This window comes from Leopardus geoffroyi, chromosome A2, assembly GCF_018350155.1.
Source record: "Leopardus geoffroyi isolate Oge1 chromosome A2, O.geoffroyi_Oge1_pat1.0, whole genome shotgun sequence".
In the NCBI taxonomy this organism is placed as follows: Eukaryota; Metazoa; Chordata; class Mammalia; order Carnivora; family Felidae; genus Leopardus; species Leopardus geoffroyi.
The window spans coordinates 38603247-38624169 of record NC_059331.1 but is presented as its reverse complement, the minus strand read 5'-3'; the positions used below and the strand labels follow the sequence as shown (position 1 = coordinate 38624169).

The window sequence follows — 20923 nt, the reverse complement described above, 5'->3', positions numbered from 1 at the left end:
CAGGTTTTTGAGTCATGATGCAAGAATCTGGGACTGAGACAAAAAGTAACGGTTCAGCCATCCAGAACGGGTCAAGCGGCGGCAACCACCTGCTCCCGTGCGCCGGGCTTCGCGAGGGGCGGTCCAACGGGGAGACGCCGGCCGCGGACGCGGGGGCGGCCGACCTCGCGCACGTGCAGCAGCAGCAGCAGCAGCAGCAGCAGCAGGTACTGTGCCCGCGCCGCGCGCCCCCGGCGCCGCGCGCCCACACGCCCGCTCCCCTTCCGCGCTCGCCCGCTCGCACGGCTTCGGGCCCAGCCTGGCCGGCCGCCTGGCCGTCAGCGGCACCTAGGAGCCCGCCCGTGGGCCCGAGAGGCCGCTTCTCAAGCCCTCGGGAGTCCAGTGTTAACCGTTGTCAACAGTGAGATGGAGTGGACCCCCCGCCCCCTCCCCTGGCACCCCTCCCAGCCCAAACTGTGTGCACGTGAAAGGTGCCCTCCTTGCAATACAGTGGATCTTTTGGAGAGATGGATTCCCCGTGCTTGACTTAAAAAGTAATAATAATAAACAGGCGTATGAAGCCTTGTGAAGAAGGGCACAGAATAAGGGATCTAAGATTGAGTAGGTGAATAAGGACCATAGAGACAGACGCAGGCAGGCATGGGTAGATAACAGGGGAAACACAGACCTAAGTGGAAGAGATGGCTTCCTGCTACCTGTAGCATTTAGGGGTGCGGGCCGCTGACGCATGTGGCTTGTGTACATGTGACAGTTGGTATGTGGCTAGATCCTGTTAATGTTTTCAATGACCTCTTATTGGTGGCTCCCCAAAATACATATAAATTGGGACATACTCATTCTTGTTACATCCTTTAAAGGCATGTCAGTGGTTATGATTAAATATTTCCAAATGGTAAAGGTGACCCAGGAAATGGTGTTGTGTGGCCAAAGTGTGGAGGGAAATTCAAATCAGTAAATAGCATCCACTCGAGGACAGGATTGTTTCTCCAGCGTCTCTTGGAATCAGGAAGTATGATTTATTTTTGTTAATAATGGATTGTTTTTGTTCCATCCTAGTCCTTGATTCATTTATTCAGTACATAGTTACGGTGCCTTTGCAAAAAGCTGAAAAAAGAATGTTTTTTGGGCCTTTCGGAAAGAAACAGAAATCGTTGAGGGATGAGGAGGAGGAAGGCGAACCTTTTCTCATACTATTTTCTTGGAATCTGTATCAGACAAGTAGAAGGGAATCCCTTTTTGTATTAGATTATATAGCCTTTGACAGACTCTCAACGTGTTTTGTTTTCTTCTTGCTAAGAATTTTTCAAAATACATAGAATCGTTACATAGAAGTTAGTGGCATCGATGTGAGACCATGGGACCTGCTGGGGGCAAGATAGACAATAGAGAAAAGAAAAGGGAACTGACAGACAAGCTGAGGTCTTAATTCAGGGGGCTTCGTCTGAGTGACTTGGCCTCTCCCACTGGCAGTCCACACCGTCTGTGCCCGCACCTTGGGCATCCCATCAGCTGGGATTCATGATACATGTTGTCTGTAACGTTTATGCACTTAAATGAATGCAAATGTCTGGATTCTAACCACTGAGGTTCGCAAAAACTGTGCTTAAATGGTAGAAAGGTATCCATGGATGTGCGTGTATCATTCACGTGGTGTTCTCAGATATTTTTGGTTATATTGAGAAGGAACAGTTGGTATTTTGGAGTGCCATTTTCTATGACCTTGCCCTACAGAGTCCAAGATCGCCTGGTTCATCATGGAGCAGCTGAGGTGGGGCTCTTGACCTATGTGGTGTGAACCCCACATACTTAGTATTTAAGGTACATTAAATATAAATACATGGGAAATTCACTTCTTCAGAGTTTTATATGAAGAACTGAAAATCATTTACTGTCTTAAAGTAGTAAGTCAGCCAAAATCTCTACATCTATACCATCAACACACACACTCACACACCCCTACACCAATAACAGCAACAACACATTGGCCTCATAGACAGTTTTGAAAGTGCATTTTAACAGCATCTTCCTTAAAAAGCATCAGTAAAAATTATTCACATCTCTTCTCCTTATCTTGTCTGGGACCACTTTGAAAAATAGGCTGTTCTGTGTTATGGATGTCAAAACCTTTGACTGTACTTGGAGACTCTATGTAAATACTTTTTGTAACAATTTTACTTTTATTTGCTATTGATATGATTTAGGAAGAAACAAAGTAGTTGGGTTTATCATTGTGGCTAAAACCCCACATCTTGTGGTTCACAGGCCTTTTCAGTCTTGTAAAATAAAATACCGACAGCTGTGCGTCCCCTCTGAGTGTACAATGAAGTTCTTAACAGGTTGTTGGAGGACAAGAAAGTCTGTAGATGAAATGAGAAAAACACTACAGGGCTGAAAAAGTTTCGCGGGCCTATCACCGTGTCTTTCCAGCCTAAAAACTGCAACAATGAAGCCCTTTTGAGAAATGTGAGGGTCCGCGTGATGGACTCGGGTTGTTTTCGTCATTCTTATTCTACAGGTTTTTACTTGAAGTGCGAATCCCAGCAGTGAGAAAATCACAGCCATGCTGAATTCATTACTGCGGTAGTCACACAAAACCACGGATAAAATTTCAATAACTGCAGGCCACAGTTGAGTAAACAGTTGCACTGAAATTTAATTCCTGTTGACTTTTCCCCCATTCCTCGCCAGGGGCACATTCTGATTCTGTAGCACAAAGACAACAGGGGTTACAGCTTTGATTAATGTAGGACAGTGGAAGAGAATTAGAACTGTAAGATATGTTAGAAGTCCATGGAACAAAAAGATGTGGCTTAAAAGGGCTTGGTATGAAAATGAGTTAATTATGCTGTGTGTAGCTCTGAATGTTATAGGATTTTCCAGTTGCACCAGTGCAATCGTTGATGATGTAGGGAGAATTTTTACCTAGTGCCAGGACTTTAAATAAATGCAAGCCTTTCCATGTTTGATTCTTATTACCAAAGATAATTACAAATGATAGCAAGTGCCCTTTCAGAATGGAGAGCTTTCACACAGATTAGCTGTGGAAGGAGTGACTTCTAGACTGGGATTGGTCTGTAGGTTGGCTAAATTAGGTCCAAACAGGATGGTTAAAAAAAAAAAAAAAAGTTCATAGCTGACAGCCTTGAAAGGTGGGGGGAATCTGGCTTTTCCATCTTCTCTTGAAAAATCAGAAGATCTGGTGACCATAGACCAGTATTCCTACAAGGGCAACAGTTGTTCAGGGACGAATTGGTCCTCAAGTCAGGGAGCCTGCAGCCCTCCAGTCCGCCCCAGCTCCCATCTAGCAACAACGCTCCTTCGTGGCCCTTTAGGCCTTGGAGTTGGTGGTTCTGTGGGATGCCATCATCACTCAGAAGCCATCACCCAGGGAGAGGTGCTGCCGTTAGCTGGCCGAGTCCACCAACACCCTCCCAACCCCTCTTCCTTCCTCAGAACTAACTGTATTCTCTCTGTACTGTTTCAAGTCGACTTCTATCCAGGCCATGAAACTATTAGAACAATAGTTTTCTAATAATGTAATTTGATAGACTTTCTGAACATTTCTTTTAGCCACCGGGTAATTCTTCACCCGATACCATAACTGCCTCTTATTTCCTATTATGCCTTCCCCCCATCCCTGGGTCTGTAAAAGTTCCGTATCGGAGATGTACTACTCCATTAGGAAACTCGGCAACAAATACTATTACCAATTACTAAAGTTTTTTTTTTCTCCTAAAGAAAGGATTTTAAAATGTCCAGAGCAATTTCATAAACTGTGTGGATTAATGCGTTTTAAAAGTCTTGAATTTTAGAAAGCAGAATTTTATTTCCATATTGCTGCAAATGAGAGCTTTTTCAGATAAGCATATTACATAGAGCATAATGTTTAGAAGTTTCTCCATATACAGCATATGCTGTCAGGTCAATTAACAGAATGCATACTAGAAAATGTTTATTCAATAAAAATGAATAGCTGTTAAATAAAACAGCTATTTCTTAACAACATTCCATTTAATGATGGGGTTTTTTTTTTGGGTACCACCTGGCAGTTTTATTGTCTGAAAATCAGTATAGAGAGAGCTTTGGTTGCTGTGGTTTTGAGGTGTGGCCATTGTTTTATAGGAGGAGGGCAGTTTAGAAGTAGTCTGTGAGAAAAACGTTAAAAAATAGATAAACCATATATGGGAATTGAATATGGATTCTTCAGAGAGTGTGAGTCAGGGAAGTATTTGTTTCATCCATTGACATTGGTCCTTTGACATTTGGCATGAGGGTTTGGGCCTTTTGGCCCTAAAGATGCATACATGCCATCAACACATGTGTATACGTACATGTTTCCTGTTAATAATGTAAAAGAAAGAGAGAAAACATCGAATGAGCGGTGAGGAGTTGAGAGAGGTGTAAAGGGCAGGTATCTTCTGAAAGAAACATCATGAGAGGGAAGAAGGATTTGTTGGGTCGTGTTTTGCCAGTGAGTCACTGCACAGGGCCAGAGAAGCTCCAAGAAACAGCGTGAGTGTGAGAGACCTCAAGAAGGAAATCTGGCTGTGGATATTCACAGGGGATATGGAAAATACAGTGTCAGAGAGGCACGGGAGAATCACAAGTCGATAGCCTGGGGTCCTCAGGATATGAGAAACCAAACTGTAATGACCAAAGTGTGAACACTTGAGCCTAAACCGTTATAGGACCATTGAAAATTCCTCTCTTGACTTTCAAAATGGCAGAACGAATTTCTCCTTCATTTTGTTCTTGTTACTGAAATGACTAGTGGATACTGAGCAAAAGAGGGCCGTTGTCCTGCCAACATTTTTCAGATTTCAGTGCCTCTGTGAAAAACAGCGCCTGGAAGAAGTATCTGTCCGTGTTGGGATGGGCGGTGAGCTCGCATAAAAGAAAACATTTCTGTGCTTCTCATTCTTCCCCATATTCCTTTGTGGGAACAGTGCTGCCTTTACAGTGACCATCACTCTCCTTGTTCCTCCCTCTACAGAGGGAGGCCCAAGTGATTAGCCGTGGATTGGTATGAAGGCCAGGTCGCAGTGGCCACTTGGGCCTTACCATTCTTCTCTTTGCAAAAACATTGCTCTATTAACATTGTTAGGAATGCCCCGAAGTGGCCTTTTGCATTGTAGCTGCCAGGGACTGTGTCTGAAAGGAGGGTCCTTTGATGCCATTGGAAAGGAAAAGATAGTCAGCATTTCTGTGTCCGACAATGGAAACTTCTGGAAGGGAGTGTAGAAGAAGGTATTATTAATATTTCTTAAGTTCCCTCCTTGGTGCAGGTACTGTGATACAGGCTAGCCCCTTCCTTCACCGGTGGGTGAAAATTCAAACCCTCATTTTAAAGGGCTCACTCTACCAAGATATATTCTTGTTTGAACACAATGTGGAGTTCAAATATTACAGAAATTATTGATGATGAAAAACGTATAGTAGGAATCAGGGCCACCAAAATGTTAGCGCAGACCACACGAACAAATTGAGATAAAACTGAGACAGGGATTCAGATACTTGTGACCAATAAAGAAAATGCTGCCCCAACAGTAAGAGATTCCCCCCTTTTCTCAATTCCCTTTGGTGGCTATTTCTGGAAAAGGCCTTTTTCACCCTGAATGCTAAATTTAGTTCTCTACTCCGTGAGTTTGGACCTCCCTCTCATCAAAATATTGTCAAAGATGTATGTAACTTGTGATGTGAGCCCTGTATGAAATCCTTTCAAGTTTCGATTACTAAACAGTTGTGTGTCATTAATTTCTCCACTGAAAGTTAAGCTGGCATGAGAAACAACAAAAAGCAAGCCATGTGCATAAGAGAGCCTGGGAATAGAACCCCAGATGCCACATTTCATCATGAGAGAAGTGTACCCTCTGGACTTTAAGCTGAGGCGTCACTACTTTGAGCAGGTAATTTTAAGCCCTGACCTGTGAGCCAATAATAATAATAATAATAATAATAATAATAATAATAATAATAATAATAAAAAAACAGCAACAACAACAATAATGCCACCACCCTCTATCTCTTGTCTGATCAGAAATCTCTTTTTGAACTTTCTGGAGGTGTGACTTTAATGGTAATTTGATGACAGATTAGCTAGCGTTGTTTTGCACAACTGGCAGGCTCCTATCTGTTCTCTGAAGGCAAGGAACCTACTTTGCTGTTTTGCAACTGCTTGTGCTTATTGACAAGTGCTGACCAGGCAGAATTGGTATGTTTGTATAATGTAAACCTATAACTCCACTGATGGAGTCGAGTGTCCTTTTAGGTAGCGCATAGATTACTTGATAAAAAGGGTTACGAGGTGACTGCTTTTATGACAAAGTAGAATAGCAATATAAATGCGAGTGCTAGATGGAGCCACCAAAGGGAAGTTTATACAGGGAATTGAACCCCCTATTAGAAAGTTTCTTTTCATCACTTGGTCTTTGAACTCAAATCTATTGTAATTATGAAGTGTTACTTGTAACATTCCAGAGACCCTTCGCTAAATACTGTGTTTGATTTGCTTCAGAGAAATACAACCACGTTTTTTTTTTTTTTTTTTTTCCTTTCACCTCTGCAAGAAAATGTGGCGGAGAGAGTTTCACGTACTCACCTGGCCTCAGCTTTGTTCCACGTGAGCTAATAAACGTGCTGCCCTGGAAAATACCTTGTTAACCTTGTCTCTTACCTTTGGAGTTCTTGAAATTCATTTGTTCATTTGTTGCACCTTCTTTGATTTGACTGATCTGCATGGTGCGTGCCTGTGTGTAAGGAGTCAGCACAGATGCCAGCAAAGCAAATTTGGGGTACAGCCTGAAATGCAAGGATGGGAGCTTTGGGAAGGTGGTTCCAAGGTTATCTGGGGTCAGCTTGCTGGAGGCTTGGGTTTCTACAATGGGGGAGGTTTCTAAGCAGTGAAGAGAGGCCATTCAAGGGGAGGGGTGCTGAAGGTAAATTAGAGGGTTGGGGCTGGCCTGGCTTGGAAGCAAAGAGATCCCTGAGAGATGAGTAGCATCCACAAGGCTCTTGCAGTTGGTCCAGAATTTAGTACTGGGCACTGGACCTCGCCTCATTTCATTGAGGGCTCGCTTTTACTGATCACCCGTCCCCCCTTGCCCTTGCATTTCTCCTCCTACATTTGAATCCCTTGGTCGGCTGTAAGCCCCACAAGGGCAGGGATGGCCCTTCCTCATTCCCTGATGTTCCCCAACACACAGCACAGGACCTGACATAGAGCAGTTCTTTGACAGACTCCGGGAGTGAATGAAATAGGAAGAGAAGGGAAGGCCGTGGCCACAAGAGAGCGTTGAGGGGCGTGTTAGAAAATCAACAGGGCCTTTTGAATTAGATGTGAAAACATTGAGCGGCGGCAGTTATGAGGGGTAGGTCACCGTTTCCCATGTGAATGACTGGCAAAATGGTGGCATCAGGGAACAGAAGAGAAAAAAGGGCATCGAGGAGAACCCATGTATGTTCCTTTCCTACCTGTCACTGCTTGGTTATTGTGCTATGATAAACCACAAACATAATTTGTAAGAAGGGAATGGACTTATTTTGGAAAGTTCTTTTTTTTTTTTTTTAAAGCTATTTAAAACAACAACAGCATCCTCTTCTAACACTAAAACTCACTATTTTGATTGTGTATGTTTATTTGTATTTATTTGCATCAAGCATTTTCCCTTTAGCCTTTGCCAGGTACTGATGAGTATATCTTCCAAAAGTCACATGGGAAATGCTGATAAACCGCTTGTGTCCCTATTGACCATGGGACGGACTTAATCTCTTTTGGAGAACAAAACTACAAAGTTAGATCTTTGATAAAGTCTCCTTCATATTGACACAAGCTTCTTAGAACGAATTTGTTTTTTAAGGTGAAAGGGGGTGTATGTTGTGTTTCTTTTGTTGGAAAAATACAATGTGTCCTTATTAGGCAGCTGGTGTTATCAGCAGACTCATTGACGGGGTGTAGATTCAACTGCTTAGGGATGTCAGGGCCTTGTTTGTGTGTTTAAGTTGAGCCCTGGATAGAGGCAGATGGGGGGAAGGAAGCTCTGTTGTCTTTAATCCTTCTGTGAGAATGTTTTCCAGTCTCTTCTGCCTAACAGGGGTAGGATTTTGTAAAGGTGGTAACCCTAAGGTTCTCCTTCAATTAACCCTTTTTATCCCTGTTTTTAGACTGCTCCTTTTCAACTGTACCCAAAATAAAATTAACTTCCTGACGTAGATTCGTCTCCCGCAAAGTTTCTCCAAGTAGACTGTTTGTCACGCAGTTCATCATCCACACAAGCGCAAGGAATCGTCAGTATCACCGCTGCTTGTCAGAAGAGGCGAAGTGGCAGCTGGTCCAAAATCCGTGTTTTTATCACTGTACCTTCTCCTCTCACCCCCAACTCCCCTGTCTCCACGTTGAAGGGAAGGTGACATGATGTCTTCTGAGTCATTCAAATCCAATAACTTTTAATCTGAAGGTTAAGTAGTGAGATATAAACTAAGAGATGATAATATCAATTTTATGTTCACTGAAGGGCACAATATACCTCTTTCTAGTAGAGGGAAAATTGTGCGTAAAATGTCTTTTGCTTTTCAACAGCAGAGCCATATATGTGTCTCAGAGCCAAAGGGAGAAAGAGTTTTGGAAAAATTTAATAAAATAATATGTAACATCCTGAAACAGGGCAGAAGTGGCCTTTTATGAGTATAATGATTAAGTATTAATTTTTCAAGGTTGCATGGTAAGACGCAGTTCCATTTTTATAGCCTCTTGTATTGACTCTTGTTATCCTGCATACGAACCCAACAACCTTTTACAAGGTTAAAGACTGGGAGAGAATGACATAATGCTCATTCTTTCCTGACTATTTTGGATCCTAATATGTATGATAAATAATACCGCGATAATATTGCTTACCTTGCCTCATTTTTTTCATCCTACTCATGATATTTCCATTTCAACTCAATAGGCATTCAACATCCAAAAGTAGTAAGTGAAAATGTCTTTACGTGCATTTTTATTATATTCTGATTATCTCATTGGATATACACTCCTCTTACCAACTCAGAGCTCGTGCTGGGTATTACATGTGTATGTCGCGTGCGTTTACAGATAGACTGACTCTGTCATGAATGTGTTCGGAGAGGGAAAGCCGTCATGCATAAGCTGACTATGTGACGTTCACAATTATGATCGTCACAGTTATATTCTGGAAATATTTCAAACTTGTCTCAGGCATTTGTTCAGTACCTTGACTGGGCAGGTTCTAGGTACAAAGTGCTGTGTTAAACCTGCAAACTGTACCAGGGTTGGGGAGCTAAGCCACAAGGCCAAACTAAATCAGACTGCCACCTATCTTTTTAAAGAAAGGTTTTGTTGACATTTATTGAGCAATGTGGTATTCTATTTCTTCGCCTCGTGCTATCTCATTTAATTCTCCCGAGGGACCCAGTGAGGTATTTTGTTTGTTTGCAGCGTGCTATCTCATTTCCTTCTCCGAGGGACCCCATTTTAGTAAACAGACTCAGAACATTTAAGGATCTCGTGGAAGAAGAAAGAAAGAGCTAGAAAGAGTCAAGAGCAGGGGGTGGAGGGAGGACTTGTCTGCTGTTGAGTTCCTGGATCCACTTGTTAATGCTGTTTGCTTGCTCACCTGCCTTTTTTGTGGTGTGTCTGTTCAGCCCTTCCTTGAAGAGTTGAGATTTAGTAAATTCCCTTCTTGGACTTAAAAAAAAAAAAGAAGAAAAAAAAGTTTTATTGAAACATCACCATCTCTCTTGCTTTACCATTGTCTACATAGCTGCTTTCTTCCTACCGCAGAAGAGGTGAATTATTGCGACGGTGAATGGATAGTTCACAAAACCTGCAATACTTCTCACCTGGCCCTTTCTAGAAAAAGTTTCTTGACCCCTGAATTAGTAAATGGCAAATGTGGCAAGAGTTACGTTCCAGAACCATCTCTTCTTTTTTTTTTTTTTTTTTTAAATTAGCATGCGTGCATGCACGAGAGCGGGGGAGGGGCACAGAAAGAGGGAGACAACTGAATCCGAAATAGGCTTCAGGCTCCGAGCTGTCAGCCCAGAGCCCAACAAAGGGCTGGAACCTATGAACTGGGAGATCATGGCCTGAGGGGAAGTCAGATGCTTAACCGACTGAACCATCCAGGCGCCCCTCCAACCTTCTCCTCTTTATATGAAGTGAAAACCTGAGGGATCATTCCTCCTTCCCTTCCCAATCATCCCTCAAAAAGAGAGGTTATCACAATGTATGAGTTTGTCTTTTTCAGGCGTGGTAAAGTCACTTGTTGGTTCACTCATACCTGCACAGCTTTTTTCTCATCACGTAGCTGAATGCATTTTACAGATTAAATGTTTTGGAGTTACTGGTGGTTAGAAGAACAATCAGCCACCACCCCACTGAGGAAATGGAGGTTGGACACTGTGTCACTCAAAGAGCACATGTTCTTCTCCATGGTTCTCTCACCAGAGAAAATTAACGTAAAAACGAGCCTATCTTATTATGTTCACAGTCCCAGAATATATGAAGAAATACCCTTAATATCTCCCTGAATTCATAAAATTTATAATCTAATTGTAGTGGAACAGAACATAAACATAGGCATTAAATATCAATAAAAATTTCAAAGCAAATGAAGATAAGCTGTAGAAGAGATGCCTGTGAGTAATCAACAGATGAGTGATTTAAGCACTAAATCTTCAGTAACCCAGAGAGGAAGGGTTTATTTGTGACCGTGTTGGTGGGATTTCGGAAGCCCTTGGTACAATTTAAGAAACAGTAACTCATCACATGCACACCAGCTGATTTCATTTAACCCTTTCGGTCAGGAGATAATGGATAGAAGGTGTATAGTCAGCCGTATGGCTTTGGTTTATGACCTAAATGCCCAAGGGTGCATCGCTGCCATTTTGCCATTTTTAACTTGGGGATAAGCAAGGGGGATTTCCACTGTGGAGCAATGCAGGTATATGGTAAGGAGAAGTTGTGTATACTGGACGCCAGCATCTGAGTTTATTGGTCTCCAGGAAATGGCCTGGGGCCTATCTATTTACACAGACCATTGCCTGAGTTGAGTGTACGATCTCCAGAGATTAGATGGAGACTGACAAGGCTGGTCGTTTGGCTGGTGGTGTCCATATTTTATATACTTTCTTATATTGAATTTTAGCTGATTCACCTCTGTTTGTCATAGAGCTAGAACGAGTGAAGTCATAATACCTAATTTTGAAATAGTTGTCAAATTTGAAGGTATCGGTTAAGTCCAGCTTTTTATGAACGGACGCTCTTTCCTAGAAATGCATGGCCTTGTCTTTTCTCCCTTCTGTCTGTCTTCTTTGTTTTCTTACATTCTTATTTCTTTCTGGTTTTCAGCGTGTGGCAGATGACTTATCATGAGGTCTCACAATTAGTGAAAATCTCTTTTGTTTTCCAGGTGGGAGGGTTTCTCTAGCAAAGGCCACGTCTTTAATTCCGTCATGCATGCATATTGCAGGTTTACGGTTCCTCCTTTGTGAATCTGATGAAACCTCAGCATCTTTTGCCGTGAAAAGTGTGTGTTTATGCGTGTGTTTGTGTAATTTTGCAGTGCGTTTCATGCACATCCTGCCCCAACCCCCTACCCCCCAATTAGAACACTATACAGTCCATACTGCTTGTTAATTAGATTTGCTTGCTGGTTCAGTGTTTTGACAAATGTTCCTCGATTTTTCTGTGTTTAATTAGTGTTAAGTATATTAGTAACCTATCTCTAATTTGGAAAAGGTTTCCTCTTCTGGCTCTCAGTGCTTACCAATGTGTCCCTGGAATTAGTTCTTGGATATCTTGAATGCAGCACGATAAATGCCAGCTCTGAAGAAAACTCTGGAAAGTAAGGTCATAGAAAGCACTCTGCACAGGTTCTAAGAGCCATTTTGTATCTGTTCAAATGCAATCACCAGGTTTATACACTCTTGAGTTCTTCTAAATAAAGAACCCAAGTAATTTTACTTGGAAAATCTTTGACTACATCAGCAAAGGTTACAGTAAATGATACATATGACGCTGGCACTCCCTTTCGTGGCTGCCGGGAGTGTAAGTTCGTGCAGCCCATTCTGGGGGCACTGTGGCATGGGGTGTCAAGAGGCTTAAGATAATCATACCCTTTGATTCAGGGGTACGCTTTTACTGAGAGGTCGTATAGCGTTCAGCAGCGGTTCTCAGACTTTTATGTGTATTGGAATCATCTGGAGGGCATCTTAAAACATATTGCTAGACCTACCCCCAGAGTACTTCATTCTGTGGATCTGGTGGTGGGGCGGGGGGGCAAGAATTTGCCTTTCTGATGCTTTTAACTCATTCTCTGCTGCTCGTTAGAGGATCACATTTTGATAACCGCTCCAAAAGGCAGAGCATCTAAAAGCATAGTCAGTAGAGCCAGCCTGTTTCCTTGTCCAGTGGACTTAATCGTGTATTGTATTGACGGTAATATACACAGGTACTTAGTTGCTTACCCAGCGCGTGCATTTCCACTAGAGACTTATTTCACTGCCTCAGTCTAGAAAATGCTGGAGAAACATTTCACGTGAGACATTTTGGAATCCTCCTCGCAAGGGTTCAGAGCTCATTTCTACTACTTGCTGAATGAGTGAAGGTAGGTGAGTTTTGCCAGTCTTTCTAAGCTTTACTTTTCTCGTCTGTAAAATGGGGTAATAGAGATAACTTCTAGAGTGGGGTTGCGTATAAATACGTTGAATAACATACATGTATATGCAAAGGCCTTAGCACATTAGTCAAGCCTTTAAAATAGAGTGCTCTCAACTCTAGAATTGTGCTTGCTTGACGTCTTCTGAGGGCAGGGAAAAAGCAGGGCTGAAATCTTAGGGATGCAAAGTCACAGACCAGGAGGGAACCAACTTGTTTCTTAAGGCGATTCCATTCTTTAACATATATTCCATCACGTACACCATCCAGTTTGTATTCAAACCTGATCACCTTGGAGCATTGTAGAAATAAATTCACGTTAGAGACCTCCAAGGAGAACCCTCCTCCATGAATTCCAGAGTTCTTGTGTCTTCCCTCATTGGGATAATTAATTGGAGTACGGACACACTCCGATTTGACAGTCACACTCTTCATTTAGACACTGACCTCTATAGGAAGACTGCAGAGAATCCGTTCTTGTAGGCAATTAGTGCCCCAATTTACCATTTTAGAAAAGAAAACATATATCTTAATAAACACAGAATTTCTCCCGCATACCTACTAGCAACGTTACTAAAGGGGCCCTACCACAAATGTTTTAAATTTAGAGGCAGAGCTAAGGACACAGTTTGCCTCCAGAATCTGAATTGAATCAGGGTTTTATTTCAGATAAAATCTTTGGGGCTCATAACTTAAAAAACACAACTTTTACTGGCATTACGCAATTTGCCACGGGTCATTTAGCGAAATGTTTGTATATGTAAGCCCAGGTTCTTCTTTTAAGAAAAAGGAGCGGTGGAGGGTGGGGATTGGATTTTGCTAAAATCCAGGTGGCGTTTCAGTTTATATTTAATTTTAATTGGAAATCAAATACAGGCAAGGGAGAAAAAACCTACCATGTTTTCTTTACTAAGAGTATCCATTGGGGAGGGGGGAGGACACTGCCAGCCAAATTTTAAGAAGCAGCTTTTTTATTGGCATGTCTATTTTTTTTTTCTGGCTAAATTCTTGTGCCTGCATTTTCTTTTTTAACATCTAAGTTTTTACACATGGCAATGATTTTTATGTCTCAGGGCTCCTTACTGCCCTCCTTCTGTAATTTCTACGGGATTAGTACCTAGAACCAGGATAGCAAATAATTACACCCTGCGCCTAACAAGTGGCTTCCCCAGGCCGTTGTCTGGCAAGCCCCCTTTTTAGGTTCCAGTCGGACATAATATTTGACTTCTGTGGCCTGTCTTATTTCTGGAAGGTTGGGGGAAGTTTCTGAAGAATTAAGAAGCGGGGGAGGGAGTCGATTTTTTTTTTTTTTTAGCCATAATTTTAGGAGGTGCTCCCATTTGTGAGTATAACTAGCTATAGGTGCATTTTGTGAGACTCCCATAAAATATTGGCAGAGCGACTGTGGCACAATTAGGGAATGGCTGCGGAATGTGCTGGAAGAGGTGCCGAGACAGTCACTTAACTCTGCCAGTGCCTACAAAATATCCCCTGTGCCAGAGCCCAGAGTGAAATCCTCTGTGCTGGCTGTGCGGAAGGCTTGGGTGTAATTCAGATGTTTTCAATTGAAAATGGAATACCAAATAATTTCAAATTTTCTACTGTACAATTAATTACATGTTCCTTGTAGAAAGGTTAGAGGATGCAGCTAGGAAAACAGAGAAAGAAGAAACTGTATTGCCTCCGATCTCAGTTTACAGAGGTATCAATGGTGGACATTTTGGTGATGGACTTAGCCTTTCCCTTTTCTTTTTTCTCTTTTTCCCTTAATCACTCCTTCACATTTTTACATATCCCTATAAAATATGTAACTTCTCACCATGGAACTATATCCTTAAAAAAATATGGCTAGCCATAATATTATCAGCGGGAATGGTTAGGGCTAAGTTTTGTACGTCACGGTTCACTTTTTCATCTTAATTTTGTATTTAGTGTTTATAGCTTTTGGGGAAAATTCACGTTCTTAGTTTTGAATTTCATAGTGTATGGTCTAATTAATGCTATTTTCCTAACTTTACCCCTCCCCCCCGCCCACCTCCACCTTCTTCCCGCTTTGCCAGCCAAGTCAGTATTTGGGCACTTTCCTTAAAAATTACTTTAAAAAGTTTTTTTTTTTTAATGTTTATTTTATTTTTGAGAGAGAGAGAGTGTGAGCACGGAGGGACAGAGAGAGGGAGACACAGAACCCAAAACAGGCTCCAGGCTCTAAGCTGTCAGCACTGAGCCCAACGCGGGACTTGAACTCAAGAACTGCAAGATCATGACCTGAGCCAAAGTCAGCACTTAACCGACTGAGCCAACCAGGCGCCCCTAAAAATTATTCTTAGGAAGAAACTTTCATCGTGGTATGATAGCCTACCCATTTTCAGTAAATAAGTGCATCTCTTGTCCTTATCACTAATCTTAAACATCCCTATTGTCACACATTTTTATTGGTTTGAAATGACAATCGACAGTTGACTCTTGAACACTGTGAGGGTTAGTGGCACCCGCCCCTTGCAAATCTGCATATAACTTCTGACTCCCCCCAAAAGTTAAGTAATGGTGTCTACCGCTGACCAGAAACCTTACTGATAACATACGTCGTTGATTAACATGTATTATACGTTGTAGATATCACGTACTGAATTCTTACAAATAAAGTTAGCTAGAGAAAAGAAAACGTTAACGAGAAAATCACAAGGAAGAGAAAATACATTGATGGGACTTTACTGTATTATATTGGGGAAAAATTGGTGGGAGCGGACCAGTGCCCTTCAAACCTGTGTTGTTCAAGGGTCAAGGGTCCTCGTGCCAGTAATAGTAATGGCACGAAAAGTGCTAGTAATATCAGTAAAATTTATTAAAGTTCCCACCTTCCAGCTTTATGCTTCGTACCTGTATTAGGGCAATTTGTTCTCACAAGCGTACTGTGAGCCAAGTACTCTTAAAATTCCTACTCTTCACAGAAAGAAACTTAATTAGCTGCCCAAGTTCACACAGCTGATCACGGAGACAAGCCCCACTTCCAGCCTACGTCTGATGGGTCCCTCAACCTAAGCCCCTGCCCACGGCATGCCAGCCTCTCTCCTTGCCTTTATCGTGCTGATGATCGGGTCATGTTACAAGGCTCTCTCGCACTTGCCTGCACCTCCTGCCCCATTGTGAACCCCCTAAAATGGTACGGCCCTCAGAACTCTCCCGTTTCGGCCCATCTTTTCTCGCCGAGTCCAGTCTTGCCAAAAACGCCGAATATTCCTCTAGACAGAGCCTTTCCGTTTTCACCCTCCCCTCTTTTCAGACTGAGCCCTTCCTTTTAAAGCCCCTGTGCCCACTCTTACTGGTGAGCCACTCTGCCTTGCTGCCCGGATTTGTTTCTTTTCGTTTCTGGAGGAGGATCCTGCCTCACACCTGTTGCCTGCATCCTTCTGCTGAACACCCAAGCCTGGCACACCCAGGCAGAGGTGATTATCATTCCTTCGTTTCGGAAACAGTTTGATTGGAAGGCCTTTGTGTCACTCCAGAAACAACAGAAATTCAGTGGTGCTCGTGGTGAGGTTTACAGAGTGCTGCAGACAATAAAGCCAGCGTGGGAGGGTTGCAGCAGATCTGAACCATGCCTCCGACGTGGAATGCTTTTCACATTGCTGTCTCCTGCACGAGTCAGGGGCATGGAAGTGTTGGCTTTTAAGAAATGGGAAATCTGGGTCTCTTAATAAGTCTGCACATAATAAGCGGCAAGCTGTGATGGTTGCAATAGATGTTTTATAGACAACTTAAAAGCAGCCATTTTGGGTCAGACAAGTTTCTCTTTATTGCTCCTGTGTGTGGGTGCACACAACTGAAGACCTAAAACTTGCAAACTTTCTCCAGGTGCCCCACACAGCTGTCACAGACTGACGGGCTGGGGAAATACCTTCTGTGTTTTCTTAGTATTATGTGACAGGCTCGACCCTTTTCCCAACCATACAAAAATGTATTTGGGTGAAATATCTCTGGTACCTTGTGCTTCTTGGGGAAATTATTCACTCAGCCTCACTGATTAATGAGTTAGTCCTTTTGAAGTCACCACCGTTATTTTCGTTGTTTTATCCACTAAAAGAGTGGATTATTTTGCTTCAAGAGTGATCAGCTCTGTTGACAAAGCGTCCTCTCCTCCCCAAGTGCTATTTTGTGTTAATGTTTTCGTGGCTCACCTGCTTTGCTCACATCCAACCCCGCTCCAGTCAACAAAGAAAAATTGCTTAGCACAATAAATAAAAGATAGTACTCACAAAGGATGTGCGATAGGACTTGTGGTAGGAGTTTTAAAGATTCATAACCTACAAGTCAAACTATGTACATTTTCCGGGCAGCAAAGCCAGTGTTTGTTTCCGGTTTGGGAAATTGTTGAAACTCGAGTGGCTTATTTTGTGAAGACGGCTGAGTGTGCCCAGTCCTTGCTCTACCCGTTGTGATAATTAGCTAACATGCTCGTTGGTCCCTGTTCTGGATCGACTCCGAAGTCCAGACACCAGGCCGCAGTGGGTCTTTCTTTGTCTTCATCTCTCTCTCACCTTTAAAAACAAACTGCGTCTGCTTTTGGCAAGAGCGGTGGACTAGTAGGCTGACGCAATTTTATTGAAAGAAAAGTAGTTCGAAAAGCTCCCACTTTGGGGTTGCTGTTCGAGAGGGAAAGGACCTCAGTTCTTCGAAGGTGTCACCGTGGCCGCATCTGTGTTGCCATTGCAGAAAAGAAACACGTGGGCCGGAGAAGAAAATTGGGCTGTTCCACTTCCCAGTACAAGGAGAAGGAGCGAATGCACATCTCCAGGTGGCCTGGATGTTCACACCTCAACCTACTTTGCACGTCCAAAGTAGATTCCATTCTGCTCTGTCTCCTCTCAGTCTCTCACCTCCTCTCCAGGAGGATTCAAAGAACACTGATCTCTCTATTAATTCATTATTATGTTTAAGTAGAGCATTCCTTCTATCACTAGCCACTAGCTGGAGGTGCTAAGCTCTTGCAGAATCTACACCTCCCGCACGAATGATAAAAGTGACTTCTTTTTGTCCCTTTGACACGTAGTTCTCTCTTCTCCCTGGATTGTACCTGGTCTCCCTCATGTCCTTAATTCTCCTTCGCCCTCCACTCCCTGCCCCAAATATGTGATGTGTGTTTTCGCTTTTCTTTTTCTTTCTCTGTATAGTCCTAGAATTTTTTAAATTCCTTACATGAATCCAGCCTCACATTTTATGGATGAAGAAACTAAGCTCAGACAAAATAAAGGCTTTGTCCTTTGATTCACTTTTGCATGGACGCCCCTGATGTGTTGGGAAACAATCTTGTGTAGTATGATGTCGGCACTTCCATCGTCTGTCGGGATGGATGGAGTCAGCAACTTCATTCCTGTGGTTACCGACACCCATCACGAACTGCGTTCAATGTATAGGGTGTATCTATGTGACTGTGTGTGTGTACATGTGTGTCTCTTTTAAAATTGTGTTAGTGATTATTGGGAAGTGGTTATTTTTCTTCACTGTTTTCTTTTCGGAGCAGGGTTCGGCCATCTTTACACTTAAATTTATTTTTTTAACGTTTTTTTTTTTTTTCTTTTTAATGTTTGTTTTTGAGAGCGAGAGAGTGTGAGGGGAGGAGGGGCAGAGAGAGAGGGAGACCCAGAATCCGAAGCAAGCTCCAGGCTCTGAGCCGTCAGTACAGAGCTCGACATGGGGCTCAAACCCACGAACCGTGAGATCATGACCTGAGCCAAAGTCAGACGCTTAACCGACTGAGCCACCCAGGTGCCCCTTAAGTTTACTTTAAATGTTAAAAATTCTTTGGCTCTTCTCTCTCCCAGACACTCTGCGTGAAAGCAGCCATAGATGATACATAAATGGGCATGGCTGTGTTCCAATAAAACTTTATTTACAGAAACAAGTAGAGGGCCGGATTTGGTCCATGGGCTGTAGTTTGCTGTCCTCGAGAGGACACATAGATGGTAGCCCAAGGAAATTGTTGTGTAGCAGGTGATAAAGTTCCTCTGATAAAAGTTCCTTTTAAAGGTGATCAGGTTTCACTTCCTTCCTGAAAAACGGTTTCATCCTTACCACTGTATTTTGTTTCCCAATTCCCATTCCTCAAAGCCTCATTCATTGTGGTTATCCCATAAACCCACGTTTTCTCGAATGCTGTTAGGAAAGAAGCTGAGACTTCCCAGAATATGCCTGCACTTCCTTATAAGGAACTTATAAGATGACTTCCTCGTAAGATGACTTCAACCCTCATCCTCAAATCTCATTGTTACCAGACTTGTCAGAGGTAACCTCAGTATTTCCTTCGTGGGCATTCCTGGTCATCATGAACTGGCCTGTTACCCCCTGCATCCCCCCAGTCGTCTTGCCTTTTAGTGAATTTCTACCTGGAGTGTGTAGGGTATCGTCTTGACTTCGGATCAGGTTTTGTCCATCTCCTGGGTGGAATGTACTAGCAGGATAACAGCTACTGTGTTGCCTCAATACATCTTTTATGCTTGCAGTATTTTCATGCAGGGTGAAAGAAAAGCACTTTCCACTCTGGAAACCTTGTGAATCAGTCCGGTTGATTGGGTGATGCTGGTGACGAAAAGGCAAGATGGAGACTTTGGGGTTGAGAGAGTGAAGTTGAAGTGCCTTCCTGGCTGATTATTCCTATGAAACCATGTCAAATTTTGGGAAATCTTTACGGATTCTGACTCACGGTCTTGGGCAACGGAGAAGAAACTCCTTTTGTGGTAGGGGAAAAAAAAAAAAAAAAAAAAGCTGACCCCTGGTTTAAAAGGAAGAAAGAAGTGACCTCTCAAGTTTGGAACATGTAAGGGCTCTTGCAAATATGATCCCTGAGCATTGATGTGGATGTCAGCCAGCCTGGGTTGGAGTCTTTCAGTGATTTGTAGCAAGTCACTGACTCTCTGAGCCTCTGGAAGCCAGTTCATTTCACAGGTTCCTTTTGCTTCTAAAATTGCATGCTGTTTCTTTTCTCTTTAATTTCTGGTTAAATTAGAAATTAGGCTCTGTTTTACATATTTGGTGCCTTGGTGATGTGGGGGAAGTGTAGTCCCTGGTGTACCCCCGCTAGGCACAACCCTGTCTTTAAAACCTGAAATTCCAAGCAAGAATGTCTTGTGAAACACCAACAGTGCATTAAAAAGGACGAAGGAAGTTAGAGGAAATCCTGGTTTTGAAGACAGACTCAGTGAATGAGTTGGGATGCAAAACATTCTGGAATATAGCCCACGCCCTGCCGCCTGGTAGCTCCGTGACCTTAGGCAGTCCCTTACTCTCAGTTTCTTTATCGGTAAGATCAAGTTAATAATGACTGTCCTGCACACCTGAGAGGGGCATTAGGGGAAGCAAATGAGGTATTAAAGGTCAGAATGCTTTGTAAGCAGTGAAACATAGTCTGTAAGTAGAAGGTGTCTTCATTATTGAGACGTGGTTTTTATTTGCCTTACATTCTTGCAGACCCTCGCATGTTCCCAGACTTGATGTGTTCCCCTGGGGACACTCACGCTCCCCGACTGTGGGGTTTGGGTCCCTGGGGATTTCCATTTAGTAATTCCGCACATAACCGACAGGGATAAAAAAAGCAGGCATACATGTATTTTTCTAGTGTTTTCATTTTATTTTTTTTCCTTTAGTGTATCAGAAACTTTCTGTGTTAGAACAATAGGCCCTGTATGTGAGTTTTCTTTTATTTAAAAAATAAAAAAAGGAGGGCTAACCTAGAGCTTCCTGGAAACAAAAGCCGGGTTGTCCATGATTAAGCAGAGGAGCCTACATGAGATTTGGCAGGAAGAATAACGGGTTGGGTTGTTACTTATCAAAGGAATATTTGCTGTTGGCCTTAGTATAATAATGTTAATGAGATTATTAGGTGGGGGAGATTTTCAATAAATAATTGATAAGGATTAGAAAGTGCCTTTTCTGCAAATAAACTTCAGAATAATTAATATTCATGGACTCTGTTTGTCAACAGAAAAATGTAAATGAAGAGCCAGCCCGGTCAGCAGACACTCGTCCTGAAGGACATCTGTAAGATAAGGGTTAAGGGGGGGTGGGGGGGGTGGGAAGCCGCCCGCAGAGCCGTGGCCCAGACCCCAGGCCTGTGCGTGTCAACGCAACTTTCCCCATCCCAGCAGATGCCTTTTCCAGGCTGTGTCTCCCTCTGAAAGAAACCCTGAAATGCAGGTTTCTAATAGATGGTTGGTTGTTAGGTATGAAGGACAGAAGGACGTAAGAGAGAAGGCAACT

At 42.8% G+C, this 20923-nt stretch overlaps 1 protein-coding gene across 1 annotated transcript in view; it reads left to right on the top strand.

Annotated features, from left to right (window-relative positions):
• Positions 1 to 20923, top strand: part of FOXP1 (forkhead box P1) — a 507364-nt gene that overhangs the window by 269497 nt on the left and 216944 nt on the right. Inside the window, exon 4 of the mRNA XM_045493547.1 lies at positions 4 to 194. Coding sequence (XP_045349503.1) covers positions 15 to 194 — 180 coding nt within the window. The 5' untranslated portion in view covers positions 4 to 14. The remainder of the gene's footprint in view (positions 1 to 3; positions 195 to 20923) is intronic.